Source organism: Neurospora crassa, linkage group VII, assembly GCF_000182925.2.
Source record: "Neurospora crassa OR74A linkage group VII, whole genome shotgun sequence".
Taxonomy (NCBI): Eukaryota; Fungi; Ascomycota; class Sordariomycetes; order Sordariales; family Sordariaceae; genus Neurospora; species Neurospora crassa.
The window spans coordinates 3,252,728-3,277,669 of NC_026507.1; the positions used below are offsets into that span (position 1 = coordinate 3,252,728).

The following is a 24,942-nucleotide window of genomic DNA, read 5'->3' on the forward strand; positions in this document are numbered from 1 at the left end:
AGAGGATTCCTCTCTCAAAGGACGATGCCAAAAAAAGATTAGAGCATTCTAAGGAATTTCGCTATCAAAAGGAAGTTTTATTGGAGGTAGGCCTATCTTTTTATCAAATTTTTCTTACCTTACTATTAACTACCAAAATATATAGGGAAGTTATTCTAATAAATATTCTATCTAGAACGCCCCCAATTAGCCCAATAATTCAGTATTTCGACGGCCTTAAAATAAATTTAAACCCGGATTAATTAATTTTAAAGCTTATATTAAAGCTTCTATTATTTTAATAGTTTAGAAGATAATTTAGAAGGGTAGATAATTAAACCTCGTTATTATAAACTGTAATATAACTATAGTAAGGAATAGGTATACTTCTAATTCTTATATCGATGTTTTAGAGTAAGGATTAGCTCCTTATTATCGTCCGGGAACTTTTTTTCTCTAAAATAATGCGAGAATCTATACTTCGAAGTAAACTAAAGATTGGTTGGAAGACTACGGTATCTAGTATATAGCGCATCCTACTCATAGCCCGGATTTAAACCCCATTGAGTACGTTTAGAATAAAATAAAGAGGATATTGAAAAAAGAATTCCCAGAACTCTATTTACTAACGGAGAACGAAGCAAATAAGCGTCGAATTAGAGAAATACTTATTAGCATTTAGAATCGCATCCCTCAAGACTTCATTAACGGCCTTATCAACTTAATGCCCAAACGCCTCGAGGCTTACAGAAGGAATAAAGGCTGGTATACCAAATATTAAATTAGATTCTAGCCTTTCATTTGCAATAAGAATCATTAAAAAATATTAAAGTTTAGTAGTAGAATACACTCTAGAAGGTTGGTATTAAGATATTAATAAATAGGGTGCATTAGGCATTAGGGGGAGGTGACAGTATTTTTTGATCATGAGTTTACCTATTGTCATTAAATGAAGGGTTAGGGTTTAATACCTATCTACTATATAAGGTACACCCCCTCCGGGCCGTCAGTGGACGTTGGAGGTTGCAGTTGTTGTCAGCGTGCACCCCTGCATGCCTGCCCGCCCCTCTGCATGGTCCCCGCTCCACTGCAAGTGCTTTACGCGTACCGCGGTTTTACGACGCGACTATTACTGAATTGAGGTTGTTCCATGAATCGTGAAATCAACACTGGAAAAAAAAGAAAGAAAAAAAGAAAGGCAATCCTTACCCGACCAAACACTCCCAGATATTCACGGAACGATAGGATACTACTCGATTTCAGAAAAAACTATTTTCGTATTCGAGCGCCTTCACAATGCCTCATTCCGAATCACCACCAGAGTCAGAGAACTCGCCGATACCCATGGCCAATGTCGACCAAGAGCAAGAGGATGCCGTTGCTGAGAGCACAACGGCCCAAGTTCCGGAAGCCCAACAGCCAGCAGACGAAGACGTTGACATGGCAGACTCCAATGCAGTCCTATCCGCCCCGACAAATGGCACAACTCATATCTCAGAGTCAAAGGCTGAAAGTCAAGCCGAGACGCCAAACAATCAGGATACCCCAGTACCAGAGGCTGCCACGGGTGCGCCGAGCGAGAGCAAACCGGCAACAGGAGTGAAGCTCGAAGAGCTGTTTGATGAGATGGACTCTGACGATGACGAGTTCCCTACTACCAAGGCAGCAAAGAGGGAGCCAGCAAGCTCGCCCGATCTGCTCTCCTCGCAAAGGTAGCACAACCATGCATTTCAAGCCCAAGACAGCAGAAGCTAACTATGCACAGTGACATGGAGATTGATCTCCACGAAGCCTCAGATCCCGAAGTCATGCGCACATTCTACCAGCGCCTCTTCCCATGGCGATACCTGTTCCAGTGGCTTAACCACAGCCCAACACCCACCAACGATTTCGGCCATCGTGAATTCGCCTTTACGTTGCAGAACGACGCATACCTACGATACCAATCCTTCACCACCTCGGATCTGTGAGTTTGTCTATCCGGTTCCCTTCCAGCTATCCATCTTACTAACCCGACCAACCTGAACAGACTCCGTAAAGATGTCCTCCGCCTCATGCCCTCGCGTTTCGAAATTGGTCCCGTCTACACAGCCAACCCCCGCGATCGCAAAACGCTACGGAACTCGTCAGCTTTCCGGCCCCTGTCCAAGGAACTCTGCTTCGATATCGATCTGACAGACTACGATGACATCCGTACTTGCTGCGACAAAGCCAACATATGCCAAAAGTGCTGGCAATTCATCACCATGGCCATCAAGGTCGTCGACACGGCTCTGCGCGAGGACTTTGGCTTCAAGCACATCATGTGGGTATACTCGGGTCGTCGCGGTGCTCACGCATGGGTATGCGACAAGAGTGCGCGGGCGCTAGACGACCAGAAGCGACGCGCCATCGCCGGCTACCTCGAAGTCATCCGGGGCGGCGCGCAAAGCGGCAAGAAAGTCAACCTCCGCCGGCCGCTGCACCCGCACTTGGTCCGCTCCCTCGACATCCTCAAGCAGCATTTTCAGTCGGACGTGCTTGAGGCCCAAGACCCCTGGCGCACCGAGGACCAGCAAGAGAAGCTCCTCGCCCTTTTACCTTCGGATCAGAAGCAACTCGTGTCCGCCCTGCGCAACAAGTGGGCTTCATCGCCCGACCGGCCGTCCACCCTGAAATGGGCCGACATCGACAGCGTGGCCAAGACGTCCACTGCCAAAAACTTTGACACCAAGTCCCTCCTGGACGCCAAGCAGGATATTGTGCTCGAGTACACGTACCCGCGCCTTGATATCGAAGTGTCCAAGAAACTCAATCATTTGCTCAAGTCTCCCTTTGTCGTGCACCCGGGCACAGGGAGGGTGTGTGTGCCGATTGATGTGAAGAGGGGATTAGAGAGTTTTGATCCGCTGGGGGTGCCGACGGTGCAGAGTCTGATTAGGGAGATTGACGAGTGGAAGAAGCCAGAACCAAAAGAAGGGCGCCAGGAGCAGGAGGTGGAGAAGCATGTGGTGGATTGGGAGAAGACGAGTCTGAAGGGCTATATTGAGTTTTTCAGAAGCTTCGTGATTGGGTTGATGAAGGATGAGAGGGAGGTTAAGGTGAAGAGGGAACGAGAGGAGGAAGGAGGAGGAGGAGGAGGAGGTGAGAGTATGGAGTTTTGATGGGTGGATTGAAAATAAAGTCGGAATAGGGGAAACATAGAAGGCTTGGGTCAAATGTTTGTGCATCTTGTGATGTAAGGGGTCATTGGCGTTGTATGGTAAGGACTGGATATCGTTTGCAGGCCAAGGTTTAGCAGGTCTACGGCTGGCTTGAACATGGGAACATCATGTCCCTTTTTGATAACTGAGAAGGGTATTTGTTTGGCGGCTCAAAATAATTGGGTATATATGCCCTGTGATGCACCCGCCATCCTAAACCATACAACGGCCATCTAATCTGCCACTGGATGTTATGGGGGATCTTCACTGGACTTTTCCTACAGAGCAAAGAGCCGTCATCCACGTCTTCGCATTCGAAGGATTGATTCTGGTGGAGGTGAGACAGCGGTTCTACCCAGACATTTGCACATCTTGTGCTTGCTCTGTCGTCTGGTCTGTGACCTCGGGAGCTGCAGCCTCACCATTGGCTTCTTGGGTGCCGTTCTCCTCCTCTTCATCATCCTCGCCGTTGTCCGCAGCAGGGGTACCACATGACGACTCTGCCTTGAGGGTTCCGCCCTTTCTCTTGGGAATAACGGTCAGGAACGCCTCACCCCAGTCACCGCACTCGAGCCATTTGGCCATGATCTCTACAACCTGGTTTGTCGTGAGGACGTAGCGGCTCTGCATCGCCATATACTCTCCAATTGGCAGTTTGGCCGTCCGCACCTTTGCCGCCTTGGCCCGGCCGTAGCAGAGGCCCTTCTCGCGGTTCCTATCCACCAGGCCGCCAATGACGTAGCACGTGTTCGCTTCTAGCTTGTCCAGGGTGTAGTCAGACTCTGCCGACAGGTAAACAATCGACTGGTTCACATCCTCGGCCTCTTCCTCAGGCTTCGGCTTGGGAGCCGCAGCAGCAGCAGCATCACCACCCTCACCACCCTCCTCCGTCTCCTCGGCTTCCGGCTCAGGAAGCAACAACCCACCATTTCCACTCGGCTTGAGGAGATCAATCATGCCCTCCTTGACATCAGTCTCCTCCATCATACCCTTTGCAACCTCTGCCGCCTGCATAAAGTCGCCCTCGATGCACTTTACGCCGCCCTTCCAGTTCAGGTGCGCGTTCTTCAGCACCCGCTCGAACCGGTCCTTGAGCTTGCCCTTCCACGAGCTGATGACCAGCTGCGCCTGGTACTTGGCCCGGCGGTTCTGCGAGTAGGACCGCACAATCTGCGACGACAGCGACACAATTTCGTTTTCGCGCATGTACTCCTCAAAGTCGCAGTCGATGATGAAGGCCACGGGAACGGGGTGCGCCACCCACGGCTCCTTGCACAGTTTCTTTAGAGCCTCCTCTGGGTCCTGGCCGGCCGCTTGGGCTTCGGCTACCACGGCTTCTTTGAGGGCTCGCTTCTTGGCTTGTTGTTGGTGTCGCTTTTCTTTGCGCTTTTCCTTGCGTTCTTGTCGGAATTGCTCGTGGGCTGCTTGGCGGCGGAGACGCTTGAGTTGGTTTTTGGAGATCTTGGGGGTGCCATCAGCTGCTTGGGTATCGACATTGTCGCCATCTCCTTGTTGTTGTGGCTCTTGAGCGTTGTCTGTAGTGGTGGTTGTGGTTTGCTCGGTCGGTTGCTGCTGCTCGCTGCTGCTGGAAGCCGACTGCTCGGTATGTTGTTGCTCGACCATCTCTTTTGTTAGCTGCTCCTCCGCCTTTCGCTTTGAATTAGCTGTCGATATGGTGTCTGCTAGAGGTTCTGTTTGGGCCACAGCGACTTGCGGGGTTTGGTCCGCCATATTGTTCGGTGACAAAGATGGAGAGAGCGAGAAAGATGATCGAGTTTTGGGAATTGGAAGGCGACGAGCTAAAAGTTTAAGTGGGGAAAGGATTTAAAGGCCGCGGACGGGAGCGTGTCAATGTCAATTGAAGCGGGCGACAGAAACTAGCGTAGAAAGACCCCTCTGTGTTAGTGGTTATTTTTAGGCGGTCTGTGCTGTGAAAGGTGCTGTCGGCAATGTGACAGGCAACCCCCCGGGCTTTCCCTGCCTAGACGCGTCCCCCATGCATCTCTTTTAATTGAGGCGCGTCTCCCAAGACACCTCACACAGCCGAGGCCAGCGGCATCACCTATCTTTCTGCAAAAAGTGCCTGGTGTCACCCGTACTGCAACCTCGGCCCTCCTCCCACTGTTCTTCCTGTGGAATCTGTGCCGGTCAGCAACAGGGAGACGCCAGTTTTGTACCACCTTAGTACCGGACGAAACTTCAGCGACCTAGCTTGGCCAAAATGTCCTCCAGACCAGAGCTCAAGGTTCGTCAACAGCTCCAATGGGAAAAAAAGGACCATAGTCGACGACTTCCTAACAATCCGACTTCATGTATTTAGGTCGACGACGAACATGGCTTCATTCGCTTCTACAAGTCCCTGCCCCAACTTGGCGAAGAGGCCATCAGGATTTTCGACAGAGGCGACTGGTACACAGCTCACGGCGACGATGCCACCTTCATTGCCCGAACCGTCTACAAGACAACATCCGTCATTCGCCAGCTAGGTCGAAGCGACCATACCGGCCTTCCATCAGTTACCATGACCGTGACCGTATTCCGGCAGTTCCTGCGTGAAGCTCTGTTCAAGCTAGGGAAGCGAATCGAGATTTGGGCCAGTCCCAGTGGCCGCATGAACTGGAAGGTCGTCAAGCAGGCTTCTCCGGGAAACCTGCAGGACGTGGAGGATGAACTAGGTGGCCAGTTCGAGGGAGCGCCCGTCATCCTGGCGGTCAAAATCTCAGCAAAGGCTTCGGAAGCCAGAACAGTGGGAGTGTGCTTTGCCGATGCCAGTGTGCGGGAACTGGGAGTCAGCGAGTTCCTCGACAATGATCTATACTCCAACTTCGAAGCGTTGCTCATTCAACTAGGCGTCAAGGAGTGTATCGTCACACAGGACAAGGGCGAGAAGGAAAAGGACCCAGAGTTGGCCAAGTTGAGGCAGATCATCGACAACTGCGGTGTTGCCATAGCAGAGAGGTCTGCGGGCGAGTTCGGCACCAAGGACATTGAGCAAGATTTGTCACGGCTATTGAAGGATGAGCGCGCTGCCAGCTTGCTCCCACAAACCGACTTGAAACTCGCCATGGGATCTGCCTCGGCCCTGATCAAGTACCTAGGCATACTGCATGATCCGTCCAATTTTGGCCAGTATCAACTGTACCAGCATGACTTGGCCCAGTTCATGAAGCTGGATGCGGCAGCATTGAAGGCTCTCAACCTCATGCCTGGTGCTAGAGATGGCGCAAAGAACATGAGTCTGTATGGGTTATTGAACCACTGTAAGACTCCTGTGGGAAGCAGACTACTGTCCCAATGGCTCAAGCAGCCCCTGATGAATGCCGAGGAAATTGAGAAGCGCCAGCAACTGGTTGAGGCCTTTGCCAATGACACCGAGCTACGACAGTCAATGCAGGAGGAACATCTTCGATCCATCCCTGACTTATATCGGCTGTCCAAGCGGTTCCAGCGTGGTAAAGCAACACTAGAGGACGTTGTGAGGGCATATCAAGTGGTTATACGCCTGCCCGGCTTTATTGGAACCCTCGAAGGCGTGATGGATGAAGCCTACCGCGACCCGCTTGATGAGGTCTACACCAACAAACTCCGCGAGCTCTCAGACAGCCTCGTTAAGCTGCAGGAAATGGTCGAGACCACAGTTGACCTTGACGCCCTGGACAATCACGAGTTTATTATCAAGCCCGAGTTCGACGATAGCCTACGCATCATCCGCAAGAAGCTCGACCGGCTTCGCACAGACATGGACAACGAGTTCGCCGAAGCCGCCGAGGACCTCGGCCAGGAGCGCGAGAAAAAGATCTTCCTCGAAAACCACAAGGTTCACGGCTGGTGCATGCGTCTGACCCGCACCGAGGCTGGCTGCATCCGCAACAACTCACGCTACCTTGAGTGCTCAACCCAGAAGAACGGTGTCTACTTCACCACCAAGACCCTCCAAGCTCTCCGCCGCGAGTTCGACCAGCTCTCCCAGAACTACAACCGCACCCAGAGCAGTCTCGTCAATGAAGTCGTCGGCGTGGCCGCCTCATACTGCCCTGTCCTCGAGCGGCTCGCCGCCGTTCTCGCCCACCTCGACGTCATCGTCTCCTTTGCGCACTGCTCCGTCCACGCTCCCATCTCCTATGTCCGGCCCAAGATCCACCCTCGCGGAACCGGCCGCACCGTCCTCACCGAAGCCCGCCACCCGTGTATGGAAGTCCAAGACGACGTAACCTTCATCACCAACGACGTCACCCTCACGCGCGAGGACTCGTCCTTCCTCATCATCACCGGCCCCAACATGGGCGGCAAGTCGACATACATCCGACAGATTGGTGTGATCGCGCTCATGGCGCAAATAGGCTGCTTCGTGCCCTGCTCATCAGCAGAACTAACCATTTTCGACAGCATTCTCGCCCGCGTCGGCGCGTCCGACTCGCAGCTCAAGGGCGTGTCGACCTTTATGGCCGAGATGCTGGAGACGGCCAACATTCTCAAGTCGGCCACGGCCGAGAGCCTGATCATCATCGACGAGCTCGGCCGCGGCACATCGACGTACGACGGCTTTGGTCTCGCCTGGGCCATCTCGGAGCACATCGTCAAGGAGATTGGCTGCTTCGCACTGTTCGCCACCCATTTCCACGAGTTGACCGCGCTGGCGGACCAGTATCCTAACGTCAAGAACCTGCACGTTACGGCGCACATCAGCGGCACTGACACTGACACCGATGTAATCACCGACGAAGACGAAAAGGCAAAGAAGAAGCGCGAGGTAACCCTCCTATACAAAGTCGAACCCGGCATCTGCGACCAGAGCTTCGGTATCCACGTCGCCGAGCTGGTTCGGTTCCCAGACAAGGTGGTGCGCATGGCTAAGCGCAAGGCAGACGAGCTGGAGGACTTTACCAGCAAGCATGAGGAGGAAAACGGGGGGGGTCTAGGTGTCCAGTACAGCAAGCAGGACGTGGAGGAGGGTAGTGCGCTGTTGAAAGACGTACTGGTGAAATGGAAGGATGAGGTGAAGAGTGGGCGGATGAGTAAAGAGGAGATGGTGGCGAGGTTGAAGGAGTTGGTACAGAAGGATGAGAGGTTGTTGGGGAATCCGTTCTTTAAGAGTGTTCAGGCTTTGTGAAGGGGGGCTTACGCCTCACTGAGTGGTGATGGTGGACGAGCTAACTGTTAAAAATGTTTTCAATTGGGGGATATGGTTATAAAATGTAAGGACGGTTACGAGCGGAGTATGGCGTACGGGACTGCTACTGGGCTATGTGGCAGGTTTAACGAGTGTTTGCCCTGAATTTGGGTGTTGATCTTATTTTTCGAATCGTACGACGGAACTTAAACACCGCAAGGCAAGGAAGGCGTTCCGAGAGCAGAGTATTTGTACAAGTCACGGATCAAAACATATGACCTAAGATGTCAATGGGCAGGTAGATCTGGAGCTGGACAGTCAGTCATATATACACCGACGGTCAAAAAGGTACTGTCCCATCTCGGAGATTGTGTGTTTCTCTCTGGCAGTATTTGTTGACTAACAGTTATAGGTAGAAGTGAAGAGTCACTACCCAATTCCTTCAGCGGCAGGAATTTTGTCTTATAGTGTACTGCAGTGATGACATAGACTAAGCAAGACCTGGGAAGTTCAAGGGGCGAAGGTTAGATTTGAAGAGCAGACTATTCGTCTGGACCAGAAACGCTTTTTCATATCCTCAAGCTCCCTCGCCAGGGGCGTTTCTGGCCCAGACGGACATAGAAAGTAAACATCCAGCAGGTGAAAATATCTTTGTCTCATGCCGTAACCTTTACCTGCCCCCTATCTCAAACTTAGTTCATTCGTTACACGAGAAGCTTCTTCAAGAGTTATTATAATCATGCGGTCACAGAGTTCCAGTTAAGTTGACTTTCTAAGGCTCGGCCGGACAAAGTCCCCCGTGATTTTATAGTATCCAGGTTCAAGGAAAGGTACCACATTACCGTGATAACTTTGACAGAATTCCAATTCCAGACCCAGATCCGGTGTCATTATGTTGAAGAGTCTGGTCGAAACCAGTTGAAGAGCCATGAGGCCTTTGTGAAAGTTTGGATGGCCCGGACCTGTTGCTTGTCAAGGGCAGGCGGCAGCTCCTGTGAACTCCGCATCTTGAACTTTCCTGCCTCGTTTCTTCAATGAGAGACTGATAACCCGAGACGGGCTGTTCGCCGATCCCGTCACTCTCTGCTTTCGTGCCTGTCACCAATATGCAGAAGCTTTGCCCAGAAAGCCAGCCGTCCATTTTGATATCCTAGAAGCCTCCCCCTCTATTGATAAATCTAATCCCCGTACAATGGATGTAAAGATCCATCTCCCACCCCTTCTTTTCCTCAAACTGTTTTTTTAAAACCTATCCCTCTCCTTCTCCCTCCTCTGCGCCGCCCTCTTCAGAATATCCACCTGCTCCTCCTTCAACGTCAAGTACACCCAAAACCAGCTAAACGTCTCGACAAACATAAAGGTAAAAAACACGCGGTTCTTGAGCGCATCGCCTCCCCAGCCCCAATCGCCCGCGACCTCCTTGGCCGCATACTGGCCGTCAAACGAAGACGACGTCGTCGGGTGGCTGAACTTTCCCCCCGAAGGGGTGGCCGAGTCATACAGCGGAGACGAAGCCGAGAAGAAGAAGCTGTAGAGCGTCAAAAAGAAGGAACACGTCAGGCGCAGGGGCACTTGCGAGCCCCAGTGGTGGATCAAGGCGATCTCCTCGGGCATGGAGAGCGAGACGAGGTCGGTGAGACCCCAGAGGCCAAGGACGATGCCGAGGAAGGCGGCGGTCGGGGATTGCGTGTCGAAGTGGCGGGAGTGAGGCTGTGTAGAGGAAGATACAAACGAAGGTTAGGATCATGTATCGTTATTGCGTGCGCAAAGCGGATGGAAGGGGGGGGGAAAGGGGAAAAGGGAAAAACGTACCAGGCCCATGGCCTCTCCCATTAGCCAGACCACGCCCTGGTCGGCAATGGTGGCGGGATTGGTGACGAAGAAGAAGGCGAGGGTGATGTGGAAGAGACAGATGGAGGTTAGAATCGTTTTGGCGGATAAGAGCCCCATGGTGACGGATGGGTTCGCTGTCGCGATTCAACAAAGTCGGCTTCTTGACAGGATGGATGGTATTGGGCTGGGCTGCGTGCGGTAAAGGGGCGTTGGATGCTGGATGCTGGATGCTGCGCAGACGGGATGTGTCTGTCGCTGTAGGTATGGAATGTCCAGCAGCCCGTTGACGCGACGTATAATATCCGCTGTTTTGTGTGTCGTAGAGCCTAGTTTGTTGTCCTTTCAAAATGTTCTTATATCCAAGACAGCTTTCAAACTTTTAGGGACCAATTGATGAAGCTAGAACATTCCCACGTCCGGCACTTGTATCGCAGAGAGATCGATGTACTGTACTGTACTGTACTGTAGGTAGAGAGCTGCAATGAGCTTACACTACCCTAACCCTCTGCATACAGCTGCCCCATGCCATTTCCACACCCGACCTTGATGGCCTGGTGGGGTCGGGTCGGGTACAGCTATAGCTTTGTTATCGATAGAGCTGTTGACCTCTCCCTCACTCATTCAGGGGGACGGGATTCATAAACAACAACATCATCATCTTGGAACCAACGTCACACACTCACTCGCCTTCATCTTTACACACATGAGACTTGAGATGGTATTACATAATAAATAGTTAACCTTCTTGATCTAATATCTAATTGGAGTCGCCCGGTGTGCGTCTCACACTCACCACTATGGAAAACGACAACAAAGCCCAGGTGGAGGAGCCCGAGCAGGAATGGCCCTACCTCGACGTCCTCCGACATCTTCGATACTGGAAGATGTGCATCCGAGCTCCCTTGCCACACGTCTACCTCTCCAACGAATCCAACCGCCTGGCTCTGGCTTATTTCATCGTCAACTCAGTCACCCTCCTAACCCCGCCCCCTTCAGAACGAACGCCTCAAACCCCGGAACCTCTCATCAGCCGCGAGGACAAGCGGGCCATGAGGAAATGGGTTCTTCACCACCAACATCCCACCGGCGGCTTCTGCGGCACATCCTCGCTTGTTTTTCCGCTTCACAGCTACGACACATATAACTCTAACACCAAAACTTCCGATGAGCCAGATCATGCCGGCTTGGCCAACATCACCTCCACATTGTTCGCTCTGCAACTGCTGGCCCTTTTGGCGGACGAGGAGGATGAGGCGGCGGGGGAAAACGTATTTGAGGGCGTGGACCGGGTGGGGACGCTGCGTTTCCTCAAGAGTCTCCAGCGCGAAGATGGAAGTTTCGGAGAGGCGCTCAGTGATTTGCCGGGTCACGGGCGGTTTATTGCTGGCGGCTATGATATGCGCTACTGCTACATTGCTACGGCCATCAGGTGGATCTTGCGAGGGGATGTGGAGGAGGGAAGCCCAGGGTGGGTGGAGGATTTCGACACGGAGGCGTTGGCGAGGTATATCTTGAATAGTCAGGTATGTGTTCACTTCATTTCACTTGACCTCACTTCCTCCATAGCTACTGGTGTCGGGGTGACTAACAACATCCCCCAGACATACGACCGCGGTTTCGCCGGTAATTCCCAAGACGAAGCCCACGCCGGCTACGCCTACTGCGCCATAGCAGCCCTCACCCTTCTCGACCGCCCTCTCACCTCCACTTCTTCATCTTCTTCTTCTTCTGTACCACACAAATCCCCCCTCCTCCACTCCTCCATCCGCGACCTCCCCGGCCTGATCCACTGGCTCGCCTCCCGCCCCTTCGTCTACCTCGAACCGCCTCCCCCCTCTGCGGACCAGGACCCAGACACCTACATCTACCAAGAAGACGACCTCGACGACCCCAACTTCTTGTTACCTCCAACCCCCGCCGACCTCCTCTGCCTCCTGTCCCAAACCGCCGAAAAGAAAGGCCACGACAAGATTCACGTAGCCTTCAACGGCCGCACCAACAAGGTAGCAGACACGTGTTACTTTTGGTGGGTGGGCGGCGCCCTCGCCAATTTGGGGAGGTTGGACTCTTTGGTAGACAGAGAAGCCGCCAGACGGTTTCTGCTGGAGAAGATGCAGCACCGGATCGGCGGGTTTGGGAAGTCCCCGGGGAGTCCGCCGGATTTATATCATAGTTTTTTTGGGCTGGCAATTTTGGGGCTGATGGGGGATGAGCGGGAAGGGGGCAAGGTGAGGGGTTTTGATGCGGGGTTGGCGGTGCCGAGGGAGACGGTGGGGGTTATTGAGCGGGCGAGGAGGAAACTGATTGACAGTGAGAAGGGTGGGAAAGGTGTTGTTGATGGGGGGAAGGAGTTGGACACGGTTGAGATGGGGTTGGAGTTGAGGAGCGGCGGGGAGAGACCGAAGTGGCTTGGAGCGTGTGGGTATTGATTGAGGTTTGTAGATGGGTGATGACGGTTGAAGTTTGCACTTTTCGTGGAGGTAAAAAAAAAAAAAAAACGTACTAATAGCGAATGAATATCTGGATGGAATGGGCTTTCACTGGTCAAAACATATACGTACATACATACCTCTGAGCGACTGGCGTGCCATCTATAATGAAAAGTAAAGAATGAAGATGATTTGCGAATTCATTCGCTTGCATGTTCACATATCCAACATCTCGTAATCCATATCTCATCATAGTCATAAACCCATCAAACACAAACAACCTAATTTTCAAGCAGCAAGGGCATGCTTGATAAGCGTCTTGTACCCCTCCACCGCAGTCTCCAAATCGCCAACCTTCAAGCCCTCATCATCACCGTGCGCCACCAAGATGCTTCCAGGGCCATACAAATAACTGACATGGTCACCCTCAAAGTTGGGCACATCCGTCCCATAGCTCGCCACCATCGTCTCAAAACCATCCACGTCGCAATTGCACTCCACAGGACCATACCCGCCGTTCCACTCCATCGTGAACGCCTCGGCATCCGTCTCCTTCAAGATCTTGTCCACCGCCTCCCTCACAATATCCGCGCCCGTCGTCTGGTTGCCCGCCGCCACGCGGATGGCCAGCTTCGCCTGCGCCTCCTTGGGAATCACGTTCGCCGCCACGCCACCAGCAATGGTACCAATGTTCACCGTCGTGTTGCCGTAGCGCTCGCTGCTGCCTAGGTCCGCCGAAATGATCTTTGCGAGCGCCTTGACCAGTACTTCGGTGGCGCTCTTGAACAGCCACGGGTAACCCGAGTGACCCGCGATTCCCTGCGCCTTGAGCAACCCGCCCGCGTGGCCCTTGTGTCCGCAGCTGAGCTTGTTCTCGGTTGGCTCGCCGTAGATGGCCGCGTTGAAATGCAACCGGGGCAACTCCTTCTTGTTGTTGTTGTTGTTGCTCTTGTCAGCGTCGTCTTGATCGTTGTAAGCGGCTGAGAAAGCCTTCATCCCGTCGCCGCTGATCTCCTCGCCCACGACGAAGAGGAGCATCAGGTCGGCCGGGTCGACCTCCTTGGCGCGGATGAGCTCCTCGACCGCAACGATCTGCGCGGCCACGCTGGCTTTGGCGTCGACGGAGCCGCGCCCGCTGATGAAGGTGTCGGACGTGACTTGATCGGATCCCCCAGGGGTGTTGATGTGGTAAGGGATGAAGGGCGGGACGACATCGATGTGCGAGGTGACTAGCACGCGCGGACTGGACAGGTTGTGCGAGCTGGGCCAGGCGAGCACGTTGAAGCGCCCTTGGGAGTGGTCATCGCCGTCAGAGCCGTGGGAAGTCTTGTCGCTTTCGAGGAATTGGGCCTTGGCTACGTAGCCGAGGTTGTTACGGAGGTAATCGAGGAGGAACTTGCCGACTTCTTGCTCGGTACGAGAGATGGAGGGGATTTCGATTAGGGATTTGTGGAGGGAGAGGAGGTTCTTGCGGTAGGATGGCCCATCGTTGGCAGCGGATGAGGTAGAGATCTGGAGGGGAGAGATGGAAGCATCATCGACGATGAGTGGTTGTTGTTGGTAAATCTTGTTGTCGATGACGTGGGCAGAGGTGCGGGAGAGAAGGTAGGTACCCCAAAGGAGGAGAAGGTTCGGTGTTGCTTTCATCGTTGCTGGGTATTTCCCTCGGGTTAGTCCTTGTGAAGGAAACCTGAGAGAGAAAAAAAAGGAATTGGAATGGAAACTTGAAAGTTATCAGACAAATATTTCCATCTCAAGTCGCGAGCTGTGACCGCAAGGGAATTGCGAATGTCGAACCCCACACCGGCCGGGTCCGCATGCGGCAGCGGGAGAGCTTCGTTCCACTTTGGAGAAGAGTGGAGAGGCCTGCGTTGTTTGGGGGGATTCCCCAATCGCCGACCCCTGCGTTGCCCTGCCAAGACAAGAAAAGTAAACAAACATCTCCAGGTGACGACGGTGTTTTGATTCCCGAGCACACCGACCTTGGTTGAACCCACAGCATACTCGAGTCTTACGACTCAAGTGTTGAATATTATGCGTTCTCTTTCTATTTCCCAGTAAAGCATCAAAACCCTGAATTTTCTAGTACCTATGCCCTACGCCTGCCACTCAACGCCGAAACCATATCGCCAAGTCTAACCGCCAGGTCTATGTGTATTTATATCTACTGGAATCTCTCAGGCATCAAGTCCTCAAAGTGGAACTTGCCATCCTCTCCTTTCACCACGGTTCCCTTTTCAGTGACAATGGCATCGATGTACTCGTGGGGAGTGACATCGAAACCAGGGTTCCAGACACCAATTCTCTGGTCAGCAATCGCCACTCTGACAGACTTGCTGGTGTCGATGGAGCCATCCGCGTTAACAACAGCGCCGCTGATCTGAGTCAACTCCTCACGCTTGCGCTGCTCAATCTCGATATCGTCACCGGTCTCCGTGTCAACGTCAATGCTGGTGGTAGGGGCGGCAACCATGAACTTGATGCCATGGTGCTTGGCGAGGACCGCAAGCTGGTACGTTCCGATCTTGTTGGCAGTGTCACCGTTGCGAACAACACGGTCGGCACCAACGATGACGGCGGCAATGTTCTCCTCGGCCTTGCGCAGACGGAATAGGGCGGCGGCCATGCTATCGGTCACCAGCGTGGCGGGGATGCCCTCGTGGACAAGCTCAAAGGCAGTCAGACGGCTGCCCTGGTTGTAAGGGCGGGTCTCGGTGCAGTAGGCGTGTCTAAGGAGGCCCTCGTCACGGAGGGTACGGATAATACCGAGGGCGGTGCCGTGGCCGGAGGTGGCGAGAGAGCCGGTGTTGCAGTGGGTCATGACAGTAATCTTGCTGTCGTCGGTGATCTTGTACTGCTCCTGAAGCCACTTGGCACCAAACGCACCAATCGACTTGTTGGTCTTGAGATCCTTGGCCAGAATCTCCTCGGATGCCTCAATGAAGGCCTTGATGATGGCCTCCTTGGCCTCAGCGTCCGTCAGGCCCTCCGTCTTGACACCGCGAACGGTCTTCTTGAGCAATCGGACGGCGTTGCCAAGATCGACGGCAGTCGGCCTGGACTCGTAGAGATAGTCCAGACGGGAGTCAATGTACTTGATGACATCCTCGGTGCCGGTCGCAGTACAGCTGCCGTTGTGAAGCTCAACAGAAGCAGCCAAAGCAGCAACAATGGCAATGGCGGGAGCACCTAGGGTCTTTTGTTCAATACAGATGTCACTTGATTTCACTGTGTAGAGTAGTGCTTTGCATAAACTCACCTCTGACTCTCATGGCCTTGATGCAGTCAAAGGCCTCCTCGCTGGTGGAGACCTCATCGTAGTGGTGCTCATGAGGGAGTCTCAGCTGGTCCAGGACCTCCAACTTGCCCCGGGAATACTTGATGGCTTCGAGAGCAGACATGTTGTTGATATTGCAGTGAAAGAGGCCTGGGGCTTGAAAGGAACCAAAAACAAACGAATGTCTTGGTGTATGAAACACCAAAAAGAAAACTGTATAGGCTGGAGAGATAATCAAAGGAACAGAAGAGACTTCAGAGAGGCCCTCGAAGAGATGTCACCAAGTATTGTATAGTCTTCTTATTCCTCAGGGTCCTCACTCACTCAAGAAGCTGATGATAAAAAAAGACGCCACCCAAAACCGCTTGCACAATTGCATCGTCTGATTGGCCGAGACGGCCCATGCACAAGTGCACTAAGAAAAGCAGCGTAAGGCGTAATAACTAGGAGCTAAACCGAATTTGGGGCTACCTCAAGATCCTAGGGCGGGGCAGGCTCGGGAAGGTCTGGCCGACAAGGTACCTACAAGTAGTGGAGGTTAGGTACCTTGAGCTTGAACTCGGTACCCGCTGCCGTCACACCGATACGGGGACCTGACAGCTTTACAGTACCGACATGGCTTTGTAAGTAGTGTACGGTAACTTCAACAAAACAACAAAGTAGTGAAGACGACGACGCCTTTGCGACCACCCAACAACCTCTCAAGATAACACCCCGAGTGTCATGCCATAGATCTCGCCCCACGACGGAGCTGTCCAGTATGGAACAGCCCTTCTCGTCCTCCAAGGTCACAGGTTCGAAGCTCCGTCCCCTCCCCGACACCATCCATCTCTTCTTCCTGTCCTCCTGTCGTGTCATGACAGACCATTGCTTCTCGGCGCATTCCATATTCACCAATAGAGAAGCACTGCTGACTTGCTTGTCGAACGTCCACAGTCGAGTACTTCGATCCCCACGATGTCTACAAGCTCCTTTCGCCGGGCCTAATTCCCCGACTGCCCCTCCGCGACCTCAACTGGCAGTCTCACGCAGGTCCCGTGCGATCCATCAACACACTCCACGTCGAGCTTGTTCCCGCCGACCAAGCTGGCACTGTCGATCGGTCTTCGGTTCTCTCGCCCACCCCCGATAGCAAAGCCCCAGGCCGTGGCCGCGGAGAAAGCACCGCTAGCAGCCGCGACGATGGCTTCTCTACAGCACCCATTGGCGGTGGTCGTGGTACCCCTACTGATAACGCCGGCCCTCCAGGCGCGATTCGTCACTCTGGACCTGGAATCACCAAAGAACGACGACACCAGATCCCCGGTCTACGGCGCACTCCCTACCTCAAGATCCTGTTCGTGAGGTGCGACGACAACGATGCATACAAGTCGACTACAAGATCCGAGATCCGTGAATGGATCAAGGCCAACACTAACTCGTTGACTCCGGGGAAAACGGCGAGCAATGCTGAGAACCACGACGCTTTTGAATGGTTGATCGTTCACGTTGTCATACCCAACACTGTCGCCGCCACCCAGCCGCGATCAAGCGGGAGCAAAGCGGCCGACTCGAGTTCCGAAAAGACTTCAGCTCTCAAGTGGCGGACTGGGTCCAGCACTCTGTTGGAGAAGCTACGCAACGACTTCAACGGCACAGGCAAGGGTGCCGTTGACCGCGTGAGGCAGATCCGCATTGGCATCAATGACGTCCCCTATGATCTCCTTCCGCGCGTTGTTCCCGCCGTGCCAACTGGCTACCAGGAGACAGAGCAGGACAGCGAAAATGCCTGGCAGGACTTGATTGGAAAGATCAAGGAGCTGATTCTATCGAGTTTCGACATCCGTGTTACCCAGTATGAGGAGGACATAAAAGACAAAGATGCCCAAAGGGGTCTGCCTGGCTGGAACTTCTGCACCTTCTTCATCTTGAAGGAAGGATTGGCTCGAGGCTTTGAGAGTGTCGGGCTTGTAGAGGACGCCTTGGTTGGATATGACGAGCTGAGTATTGGCCTAGACGCTATCATCAAGGAGCAAGCTATTTCTGGCTCGGCTGAAGCTCACGGTGGAGCTCTGCTCGACTATACTGAAGAACTCAAGATTCTTGCTGAGCAAGCTGCAAGCCAGATCTTTTCAGGAAGTATGGAGTTCGAAGATGAGGAGACAGTTGATCTTCAGACGAGCAAGCGGGTGAAAGATACGGATCCCTTTGGCGCTATTCCCATCAGCTCAACCAAGAAACCATATCGCGAACTGATTCTTGCCAACAATATTTCGCTCTTCGACTTCCGATGCTACATTTTCTCCCGGCAAGTTGCCCTCCTTTTGCGTCTGGGCAACGCCTGGTCAACGAGAGAGGAACTCCTTGCTAAACTCAAGGAACAACAAGACATGGCTCCCCGCGGCGTTGCACCCAGGGCACCACCACCAAAACAGGCATCAGATGAATCCGAAAACCTCTCACAGCTTGCCGAGATTTGCAGGAGGACATTGGAGTTTGTTCCTGCAGTCTCCATGCTCATCCGCAAGGACATCCTAGCCGCCTTGGGACTGGTGAAGGGAGGCGTCGGGGCTGGTGATGATTTTCAGAAAATTGACCCAGTACTGGCCGAGGTCATTGACAATATCGTTGCCTCATTCGCCTTTTCCGTTGCGCAGCAAATCCTTGCCCAAACTTCCACCAAGTCTTTGCAAATCCCTGCCCCCATGCTGGCCACCTCTGGTGACAGCGAACACAAATCCGCGATCCCAGAACCAAAAACCATGATGCATCCCGCGCGGTCGTCGTCCATCCCCTTACGCCAGTCTATACAACGTCCTCCGCCCAGTCCTGTTGGCTTTCCAGGGCCTGGTCGTAAAGACAGCGTTGGCGAGTATGGCATGGCCCAGTTCCTTAAGACGGGGCTCGAAGAGTTGGCTGCGACAAGAGCTGAGCTGTACACGCTGTCTCGAAACGTTCTCGAAGAATGTGGTAAAAGACGAGGCTGGACTAACGGTTGGGCCGCGGTACCCATCGTAGGAGAAAGCGCCGACTTGCAAGAGATCAGCCTTGACGACGAGCCCTCGTCAGAAGCCAAACCCTCAACTGAGGTCGGCTCGGACCTTCAAGCCTCGGTAGCTGGTGTAGGCAACGAGTTGCTACGTACTGCACTGGACAACAAGGATGACTTCTATCGACTGTACGAGACGTTAACCGACAAGGCGATGCGTCACTACTCTGTCGCCAAGTATGACCATTCAGTGCAGGCCACCAAGGCCGACCTCGCGGTCCTCAAATTCCATCTTTCCGAGTACAAGGAGGCCGAGTATTACTTCTACAATACAATCCCGTTCTTTGGGGGATGTTCGTGGAGTCTGCTCGAGCTGTCCATGCTCGTCATGTATGCCAGGTGTTTGAAGGAGCTGGGTAGACAAGAAGACTACGTCACCAAGGCCCTTCGTCAGCTCTTGACAAAGGCTGCAGCAGCTGAGCGAGATAGGCTACAGCAAAAGTCAAAGATCCGTATTGGAAATGGGACAGTAGCACAGTACCCAGAAAATTCGGCGATATCTGGCTTCCTTGCCGATATGCTGACCGTTTCGGCAACACTAGAGAAAGAGGTCAAGATACCATTAACCAACTTCTTTGGTGAAGTTGAGCTTGACGGACCGCCAACCTATGACGATGATCAAGATAGTTTCTCGCTCTCGCTGAAGCTTAGGAGTCTTCTCGTTGACGAGTTTGACGCAGAGTCTGTCAGCCTTCGCATATCCAGTCCCGGGTTTGGCGGCAACAAGGAGATTTGGGTGCAGGCCAAAGGCCCCGTGACAATCAAACCTGGTCGAAACAAGGTTCCACTACAAAGCAACATGTTGATGCCAGGGAACTATGAGGTTGACCAGATCCGCATCAAGAGCAGCAATATCTTGCTGCACTTTGAACGTGAGCTTGGACAGGTGGTGGAGAAACCATTCCCCGTCCTGCAGAACCCTGTGGTAACGCTTTACCAGCGCACGAGCTCGCTTGACGTCCGCCTCTCCAGCAGCAAGGATATCCGCCTAGACACAAACAATATGTTGGAGGTCGAAGTCATGACTGGCTGGAACGACATTAAGAGTGCTGAGGTGAAGATCAAGTCGGCAACGGGAGGCTTGCGGCTCCTAATGGGGGATGCTGTAATCCTTGATGAGTCGGCAGCCAAGTCAAAGAAAGCCGAGGGTGGAACCTTTACGTTTGGCGCTATCACAAGAGACAGCTCCGTCAAGATCAGTTTCCCTTTTAAGATGGAGCAGGATGTACTCCACGTTGCTGTTAAGGTTGAAGTAACATACACAACCGATAAGGGAACCTTTACGTTCTTCAAGACCTCTTCAGTCTCCATTGCCCTTGCATTAGGCGTCAACGTCCAGGACGTGTTTAAGCACAAGGCGCTTTTCTCCCGGTTCACCGTCTCCACTGCTAGTCCCAGTCCCTTGAGACTGTACAAGAGCGAGCTTATTCCCTCGGAACTCTTCGAGTCACATTACGGAATACCACCAAGCGACCCAGTCGCCATCTTTCCCAAGCAACCGGCCAGTCTGCTGTACAAGATCACCAAGAAACCTGGGGTGACTGTTGGCCCTAACACAAAGAAGACTCTTTACCTGAAGCTCTGGTACAGCGTCTTACAAGACGAGATCGAGGATCTACTCGACAAGACCCTCACCAAAGACCTCGCAGACACACCCCTTCGGCAGTACTCCAAGCTGATCGTCTACAAAGTCCTCGCCTGGAGCCAAAAGCGGCTAACGGCGTATGAACTCGAGAAGTGCACTCTGCTCGGCGAGCTCTCCACCTCTTTTCTATCCGACGTCAACTGGGCAACCCAATTCCCCGGCATCGGGCCCACCTCCAGTTCCTCTCTGAAAGGCGAAGACAGCCATCAAATCGCTGCCCAACTAGCCGCCTTCCTCCGGTCCTGGCTCCTCGCCAATCCCGTCCTCCCCTTATCCGTTCCCAATCACGACAGCTCCCTAATCAGCACCATCCTGATCCCCGTCGACATCCCTCCCATCACCATCGTCCACACCACCGACATTATCTTCCAACAACCTCCCTTACCCATCAACTCCACCTCTGCCTCTGCCTCTGCCTCTCTGGACAACATCCAAGGCCACCCAACCTTCATCATCAACCAACAACTCCCCGCCACCCTCCGGCTCAAATGGACGCGCATCTGGGACACCGTCTACCCTGCGTCCCCTCAACGCTCCGAAGACCTCGAATTCAGCTACGAGATTAACGCTCCGCCTGATACTTGGTTAGTGGGCGGTAGGAGAAAAGGGCACTTTGTTATTCCCGCTGCTACTACTACTACTACCAGCAACCCCACAGATCAAGAAGACGGGGAAAAGAAAAGTAGTAGTACTAGAGAAAGTTCAACCCCACAAACAGAAGCCGACATTCCCCTCCTCTTGATCCCGCTCAGAGAGGGGTACCTCCCTTATCCCAGCGTGGATATTAAGCAGGTCAAAGCTACTGCTGTTTCTGCCACTGCTTCTCATTCTTCTTCTTCTTCTTCTTCGACGACTTCTCCGACCAGAAACAACGAAGGGCAGCAGGCTGGTGCTGGTGCAGTACAACAACAACAACAGCAACAGCAACAACAACAACCACAACCACAACAGCCACAGGGACACTACGAAACAGATAATAGGAACCTTGGAGAGGTGGTGCAAGTCATTAGTGACCGGGCGAGGGTGACGCTGAGCTTGGACGCGAGCGGACCGGCGGGGGGACCGTTGGTATTGGAGTGTGAGAGGGTGGGCTTGGAGGGGGAAGGGGGTAGGGTTGTTGCTTAGCTTAGTTTGGGCTGAACTGCTTAGTGGACTCAGTCAGTCAGTCGGAACGGGTGACTGACTTATGGAAGCGATGTGAAGTGGGTTGTTTAGGGTAGCCAGTTTCTTTTTCTTGTGTTTCTGTAATGATATGATATGATCTGATATGGCGGTAGCAACCTAGACTTTCAGTATAAACGGGGTTTACAATTATGTTGCTTTACCTGTATGAGGAACAAACGAAAAAAAGCATGCATGAAATGTTGATGGGTGGTTGTGCCCGATACACAGTGGATACGTCTAATGAACAAGTGAGGCAAGATGGTAGGTGATATACGGTTGTAGCGTATTTTCTCTAGCATAAGGCTCTGTCTCTTCTCTCTTCCCGTCTTATTTCTTGGCCGGCGATAGCACGATTCCATACCAGATTACTAGATACAACAGGGATGATGATGATGACTATTCCCAAGACCAAATTATAGGTATTGGGCGGGGTCTATCTAGGTAGTTTAGACTCGTGTGTGGTGTGTGTGTGTGTGTCTAAACATCTTAAATGCCCTCAAAGTCACCACCGAGATCATCCTCATCCAGATCGCCCTCCTGTATCTCCTTGGCCAAATCACGCTCGCGCTCTCGTGCTTCCTGGGCATTCTTCAGCTCGAGACGGTGCTGGTTCATGGGGAAACGCATGGCCTGCAAAGAAAGAATTTGTGAGCAACAAATCTATCATAACTTCTGGAATTTGAAAGGGGGAGAAAGAAAAAAAAGAAACATACCTTGACACTCTCATCATGCAGAGCCAAGCAGGCGCGGATACGGTCATGGAACGCCTCGGCCGGTTCGCTGGTGGCATACACGTCGCCCACCTCCTTACTCTTCATGAAGCCGCGCTCCCTGTCGAGCGTGGCCTCGATGACGCCGTCCCTGATCGCCTTGGCCACAATGTACTCGGCACTCTCCTCGCTGCCGAGGTGCAAGCGGATGCAAATGTCGCGGAGCGAAATGCGGCTGTAGCTCAAACTCATCATGCGGATGCCCGTCTTGATGACGTTTTGGCGCAGACGCAAAATCAAGCTATAGGTGCCGTCGCGGCGGAAGGTGTCGGCATGCTGGGCGATGGTGGTCTCGAAGTCCTCGAGGTTGCCGACGCGCACGGCGCGGACGAGCAGGAAGTACGGGTGGAGAGTGGCCTCCATGGTCAGTTGACGGAAGATGGCGCGGTCGGGGATGTCGCCCATGAGGAGCTCTACGACGAGCAGGAGCTTGGTGGCCGTCTGGCTGAAGCCAAGTGCGCAGGCGCTCGAGGGAGCCTTCCGTGTCGCCGCAGTGAGATGCTCATGGGCCTCGGTGTACCGTAGCTGAATAGCCCGGACACGGCCGAGGTAGTACAGGAAACGCGCGACCTGGTTGTTGGCAGCGTTCTCGGGGAACTGGGTATGCTGCACCAGCAGATCGGCCTGGGAGATATGCGACGTGAGGAGGTAGTTCCGGAGCAGGAGGACAATGACGGAAGCCTGGGTGTCGATATCCTTTCGTAGCACGGCGGTTCGGAGAGCGGCGAGGAGGATCGGGCGGATCGACACAATCGGCGACTGGGGGGAAGGCGGGAGGGGAGCGAGCTGCTCGGCAAAGAGCGAGAAGTAAAAGTACACCTTGGCCGAAAGGCTGTCTAATGTGCGGCGGTTGAGGGACTGGATACGCTCGGATAGGAAACGCGACAGGGCGAATCCGCGCTGGAACTGTTTGGTGTCGTAGAGGTGGACCTGCGCCAGAATGCCTAGGAAGATGTCGATCTCAGGAATCACCTCCTTGGGGTCCTTCTTGCCACCGTTCTTCGCTGGCGACTTGGATCCCGAGTCGATCTCCATGTCTGAGCTGCTGCCGAGAGTCACATTTGGCCGGTCGACAGCGAGCAGCAGGTGCTCGGCAACTTGAGTATTGGGTGAGGACGCGGAGAAGGTTTCTGAGACGACTTGTGCGAGGATGTCGGGCGTCAGGCGTTTCCGGATCGACGAGATGGATCGCAGTGCCCGTAGAGAGAATCTGGGATCGAACAGGGCAACAGCACGGTCTAGCAGCGCAAAGTTGCTCTTGATGTCTGCGCAAGCGAGTGATGGTTAGTTCAGCTCACAAAGATAGATGAAGCTGGGGACTGGGAAGGTACCGTACCGCTGATGGTTTGGGCGACGGGGTCGACCTGGGCCTCAACCTCGCCGGCCTTGGTGTCGTCTTCCATGGCAATGTCGCCATCGGCGTCGTTGGGAGGTTGCGCAGAGTTCTGCTTGTTCTTGGGAGGGGGGACTACGACGGTCATTTCGTCCTCGCCTTGCTTTCCCGACTTCTTGGTATCCTTGTCCGTCATGTCGAGATCCTTTCCACCCCAATAGCTTCCGTGCTCAAGTGGTTCCTTATCTGGAGCGGCTCCGGGTTTGGTTATAGGCTGGCTGGGCTGGAGGTCGTGGTTGCTGTGTTGGTAACGGCCCGATGGTCGATGGGAAACGGGGTGATGATGTGGTGGGGGTTGACGGTTGCGTTGGCGCGGTGGGTGATGTTGGAATGCTGTGGTGCGGTGATGATGACGCCGTTTTGGTGGGCAACCTAATAGAGCAGAGGTATGAGTTCGAGTTGCTTGGGGCGATCTCGCGAAGCGCGCCCTTCTTGCAAGCCTGGAGCAAGCACCTTTAGCAGCAGCAGCTGGCAGAGTCGCAGTGGATCTAGCTCTAGGCGGGGAATGGAGCACTAGAGGTAGAGAGGGAGGTATCTATGGGGGTGACTTCGTCGTCGGCGTTGTTAAGCGAGGGCCAAGGGCAAACTGCTTCGTCGTCGTTGTCGATGGATAACTACCTAGGTAATTCAATCCAAGCTGTGTACTCGGAGTTCGGTGCAGGAAAGGAAAGTTCAAGCTTCACAGACCCGTGTTTTGCTTGATGGGAGTTGTTGAGCTGATGATTGAAAGGAAGTACCTACCGGTCACGGTTGGGCCAGCATACAAGAGCGGACGACCAACTGAAGGGCCGCCCTGTGCAGTGAGTGAGTGCTATGGTGGCCTTCGGACAAGCTCCAGAAGAGCTTCACACATCTAGGCATTGTGATTGGCCAGATTGTCTTGAATGGGTCCACTGCGGCTCGTCACTGACGTTGTTGATGTGCTGCCTGTCGACGACGTCCAGGCAGGCTCGAGGCAGGGTACTTAGGTACTTAGGTACACCTTACATTACAAGTACTACAAGTGTAGGGTAGACAACATCCAAAACATCTTACCACCTCGACCACCAATGTAGACTTTTACAAACTGAGTTGGTCTTGGGAGACATGGCTCCTATTTCAGGATGGTGTTAGCAACCATTGCCTATACAAT

The 24,942-nt window shown here is 53.4% G+C and overlaps 9 protein-coding genes across 9 annotated transcripts; 4 read left to right on the plus strand and 5 right to left on the minus strand.

Moving 5' to 3' along the window:
• The first annotated feature begins 1,100 nt into the window (after positions 1-1,100).
• Positions 1,101-3,462, plus strand: NCU02232 (DNA primase small subunit). Its single transcript, XM_954552.2, has 3 exons — positions 1,101-1,691; positions 1,745-1,945; positions 2,009-3,462. The coding sequence occupies exons 1-3, from the start codon at positions 1,276-1,278 to the stop codon at positions 3,120-3,122; spliced, it is 1,731 nt and encodes a 576-aa protein (XP_959645.1). The 5' UTR covers positions 1,101-1,275; the 3' UTR covers positions 3,123-3,462.
• Positions 3,138-4,954, minus strand: NCU02231 (tRNA (guanine-N(1)-)-methyltransferase). Its single transcript, XM_954551.2, has one exon. It carries the CDS (start codon positions 4,890-4,892, stop codon positions 3,513-3,515), a length of 1,380 nt encoding a protein of 459 aa, XP_959644.1. The 5' UTR covers positions 4,893-4,954; the 3' UTR covers positions 3,138-3,512.
• Positions 4,955-5,161: 207 nt separating this feature from the next.
• Positions 5,162-8,786, plus strand: msh2 (mutS ortholog 2-like). Its single transcript, XM_954550.2, has 3 exons — positions 5,162-5,406; positions 5,482-8,619; positions 8,688-8,786. Exons 1-2 carry the CDS (start codon positions 5,383-5,385, stop codon positions 8,269-8,271), a joined length of 2,814 nt encoding a protein of 937 aa, XP_959643.1. The 5' UTR covers positions 5,162-5,382; the 3' UTR covers positions 8,272-8,619; positions 8,688-8,786.
• A 229-nt stretch (positions 8,787-9,015) lies between these two features.
• NCU02229 (hypothetical protein) lies at positions 9,016-10,510 on the minus strand. Its single transcript, XM_954549.2, has 2 exons — positions 10,084-10,510; positions 9,016-9,981 (listed from the first exon to the last, which is right to left on the minus strand). The coding sequence occupies exons 1-2, from the start codon at positions 10,219-10,221 to the stop codon at positions 9,514-9,516; spliced, it is 606 nt and encodes a 201-aa protein (XP_959642.1). The 5' UTR covers positions 10,222-10,510; the 3' UTR covers positions 9,016-9,513.
• A 208-nt stretch (positions 10,511-10,718) lies between these two features.
• On the plus strand, positions 10,719-12,752 carry NCU02228 (geranylgeranyl transferase type I beta subunit). Its single transcript, XM_954548.2, has 2 exons — positions 10,719-11,627; positions 11,706-12,752. Exons 1-2 carry the CDS (start codon positions 10,902-10,904, stop codon positions 12,531-12,533), a joined length of 1,554 nt encoding a protein of 517 aa, XP_959641.1. The 5' UTR covers positions 10,719-10,901; the 3' UTR covers positions 12,534-12,752.
• On the minus strand, positions 12,587-14,468 carry NCU02227 (acetylornithine deacetylase). Its single transcript, XM_954547.2, has one exon. It carries the CDS (start codon positions 14,178-14,180, stop codon positions 12,822-12,824), a length of 1,359 nt encoding a protein of 452 aa, XP_959640.1. The 5' UTR covers positions 14,181-14,468; the 3' UTR covers positions 12,587-12,821.
• A 58-nt stretch (positions 14,469-14,526) lies between these two features.
• On the minus strand, positions 14,527-16,036 carry NCU02226 (methylthioribose-1-phosphate isomerase). The gene is made up of 2 exons (XM_954546.2): positions 15,793-16,036; positions 14,527-15,722 (listed from the first exon to the last, which is right to left on the minus strand). Exons 1-2 carry the CDS (start codon positions 15,932-15,934, stop codon positions 14,698-14,700), a joined length of 1,167 nt encoding a protein of 388 aa, XP_959639.1. The 5' UTR covers positions 15,935-16,036; the 3' UTR covers positions 14,527-14,697.
• Positions 16,037-16,388: 352 nt separating this feature from the next.
• NCU02225 (hypothetical protein) lies at positions 16,389-21,843 on the plus strand. The gene is made up of 2 exons (XM_954545.3): positions 16,389-16,604; positions 16,747-21,843. Exons 1-2 carry the CDS (start codon positions 16,571-16,573, stop codon positions 21,606-21,608), a joined length of 4,896 nt encoding a protein of 1,631 aa, XP_959638.3. The 5' UTR covers positions 16,389-16,570; the 3' UTR covers positions 21,609-21,843.
• rpn-3 (regulatory particle, non-ATPase-like-3) lies at positions 21,840-24,613 on the minus strand. Its single transcript, XM_954544.2, has 3 exons — positions 23,754-24,613; positions 22,361-23,682; positions 21,840-22,277 (listed from the first exon to the last, which is right to left on the minus strand). Exons 1-3 carry the CDS (start codon positions 23,944-23,946, stop codon positions 22,134-22,136), a joined length of 1,659 nt encoding a protein of 552 aa, XP_959637.1. The 5' UTR covers positions 23,947-24,613; the 3' UTR covers positions 21,840-22,133.
• Positions 24,614-24,942: the final 329 nt, after the last annotated feature.

What these genes read in the sequence shown, in the direction of transcription:
- NCU02229 (XM_954549.2), bottom strand. Translation starts at nt 10,221, where the DNA reads ATGGGGCTCTTATCCGCCAAAACGATTCTAACCTCCATCTGTCTCTTC. An exon ending in TGGGAGAGGCCATGGGCCTG is followed by an intron (nt 9,982 to 10,083) that starts GTACGTTTTTCC and finishes TCCTCTACACAG; the next exon opens with CCTCACTCCCGCCACTTCGA.
- NCU02232 (XM_954552.2), top strand. Translation starts at nt 1,276, where the DNA reads ATGCCTCATTCCGAATCACCACCAGAGTCAGAGAACTCGCCGATACCC. An exon ending in GATCTGCTCTCCTCGCAAAG is followed by an intron (nt 1,692 to 1,744) that starts GTAGCACAACCA and finishes AACTATGCACAG; the next exon opens with TGACATGGAGATTGATCTCC. An exon ending in TCCTTCACCACCTCGGATCT is followed by an intron (nt 1,946 to 2,008) that starts GTGAGTTTGTCT and finishes CAACCTGAACAG; the next exon opens with ACTCCGTAAAGATGTCCTCC.
- rpn-3 (XM_954544.2), bottom strand. Translation starts at nt 23,946, where the DNA reads ATGACGGACAAGGATACCAAGAAGTCGGGAAAGCAAGGCGAGGACGAA. An exon ending in CGTCGCCCAAACCATCAGCG is followed by an intron (nt 23,683 to 23,753) that starts GTACGGTACCTT and finishes TCGCTTGCGCAG; the next exon opens with ACATCAAGAGCAACTTTGCG. An exon ending in TGCATGATGAGAGTGTCAAG is followed by an intron (nt 22,278 to 22,360) that starts GTATGTTTCTTT and finishes CTTTCTTTGCAG; the next exon opens with GCCATGCGTTTCCCCATGAA.
- NCU02225 (XM_954545.3), top strand. Translation starts at nt 16,571, where the DNA reads ATGGAACAGCCCTTCTCGTCCTCCAAGGTCACAG. An exon ending in CTCGTCCTCCAAGGTCACAG is followed by an intron (nt 16,605 to 16,746) that starts GTTCGAAGCTCC and finishes GAACGTCCACAG; the next exon opens with TCGAGTACTTCGATCCCCAC.
- NCU02226 (XM_954546.2), bottom strand. Translation starts at nt 15,934, where the DNA reads ATGTCTGCTCTCGAAGCCATCAAGTATTCCCGGGGCAAGTTGGAGGTC. An exon ending in CAAGGCCATGAGAGTCAGAG is followed by an intron (nt 15,723 to 15,792) that starts GTGAGTTTATGC and finishes AAAAGACCCTAG; the next exon opens with GTGCTCCCGCCATTGCCATT.
- NCU02227 (XM_954547.2), bottom strand. Translation starts at nt 14,180, where the DNA reads ATGAAAGCAACACCGAACCTTCTCCTCCTTTGGGGTACCTACCTTCTC.
- NCU02228 (XM_954548.2), top strand. Translation starts at nt 10,902, where the DNA reads ATGGAAAACGACAACAAAGCCCAGGTGGAGGAGCCCGAGCAGGAATGG. An exon ending in GGTATATCTTGAATAGTCAG is followed by an intron (nt 11,628 to 11,705) that starts GTATGTGTTCAC and finishes AACATCCCCCAG; the next exon opens with ACATACGACCGCGGTTTCGC.
- msh2 (XM_954550.2), top strand. Translation starts at nt 5,383, where the DNA reads ATGTCCTCCAGACCAGAGCTCAAG. An exon ending in CCTCCAGACCAGAGCTCAAG is followed by an intron (nt 5,407 to 5,481) that starts GTTCGTCAACAG and finishes TCATGTATTTAG; the next exon opens with GTCGACGACGAACATGGCTT.
- NCU02231 (XM_954551.2), bottom strand. Translation starts at nt 4,892, where the DNA reads ATGGCGGACCAAACCCCGCAAGTCGCTGTGGCCCAAACAGAACCTCTA.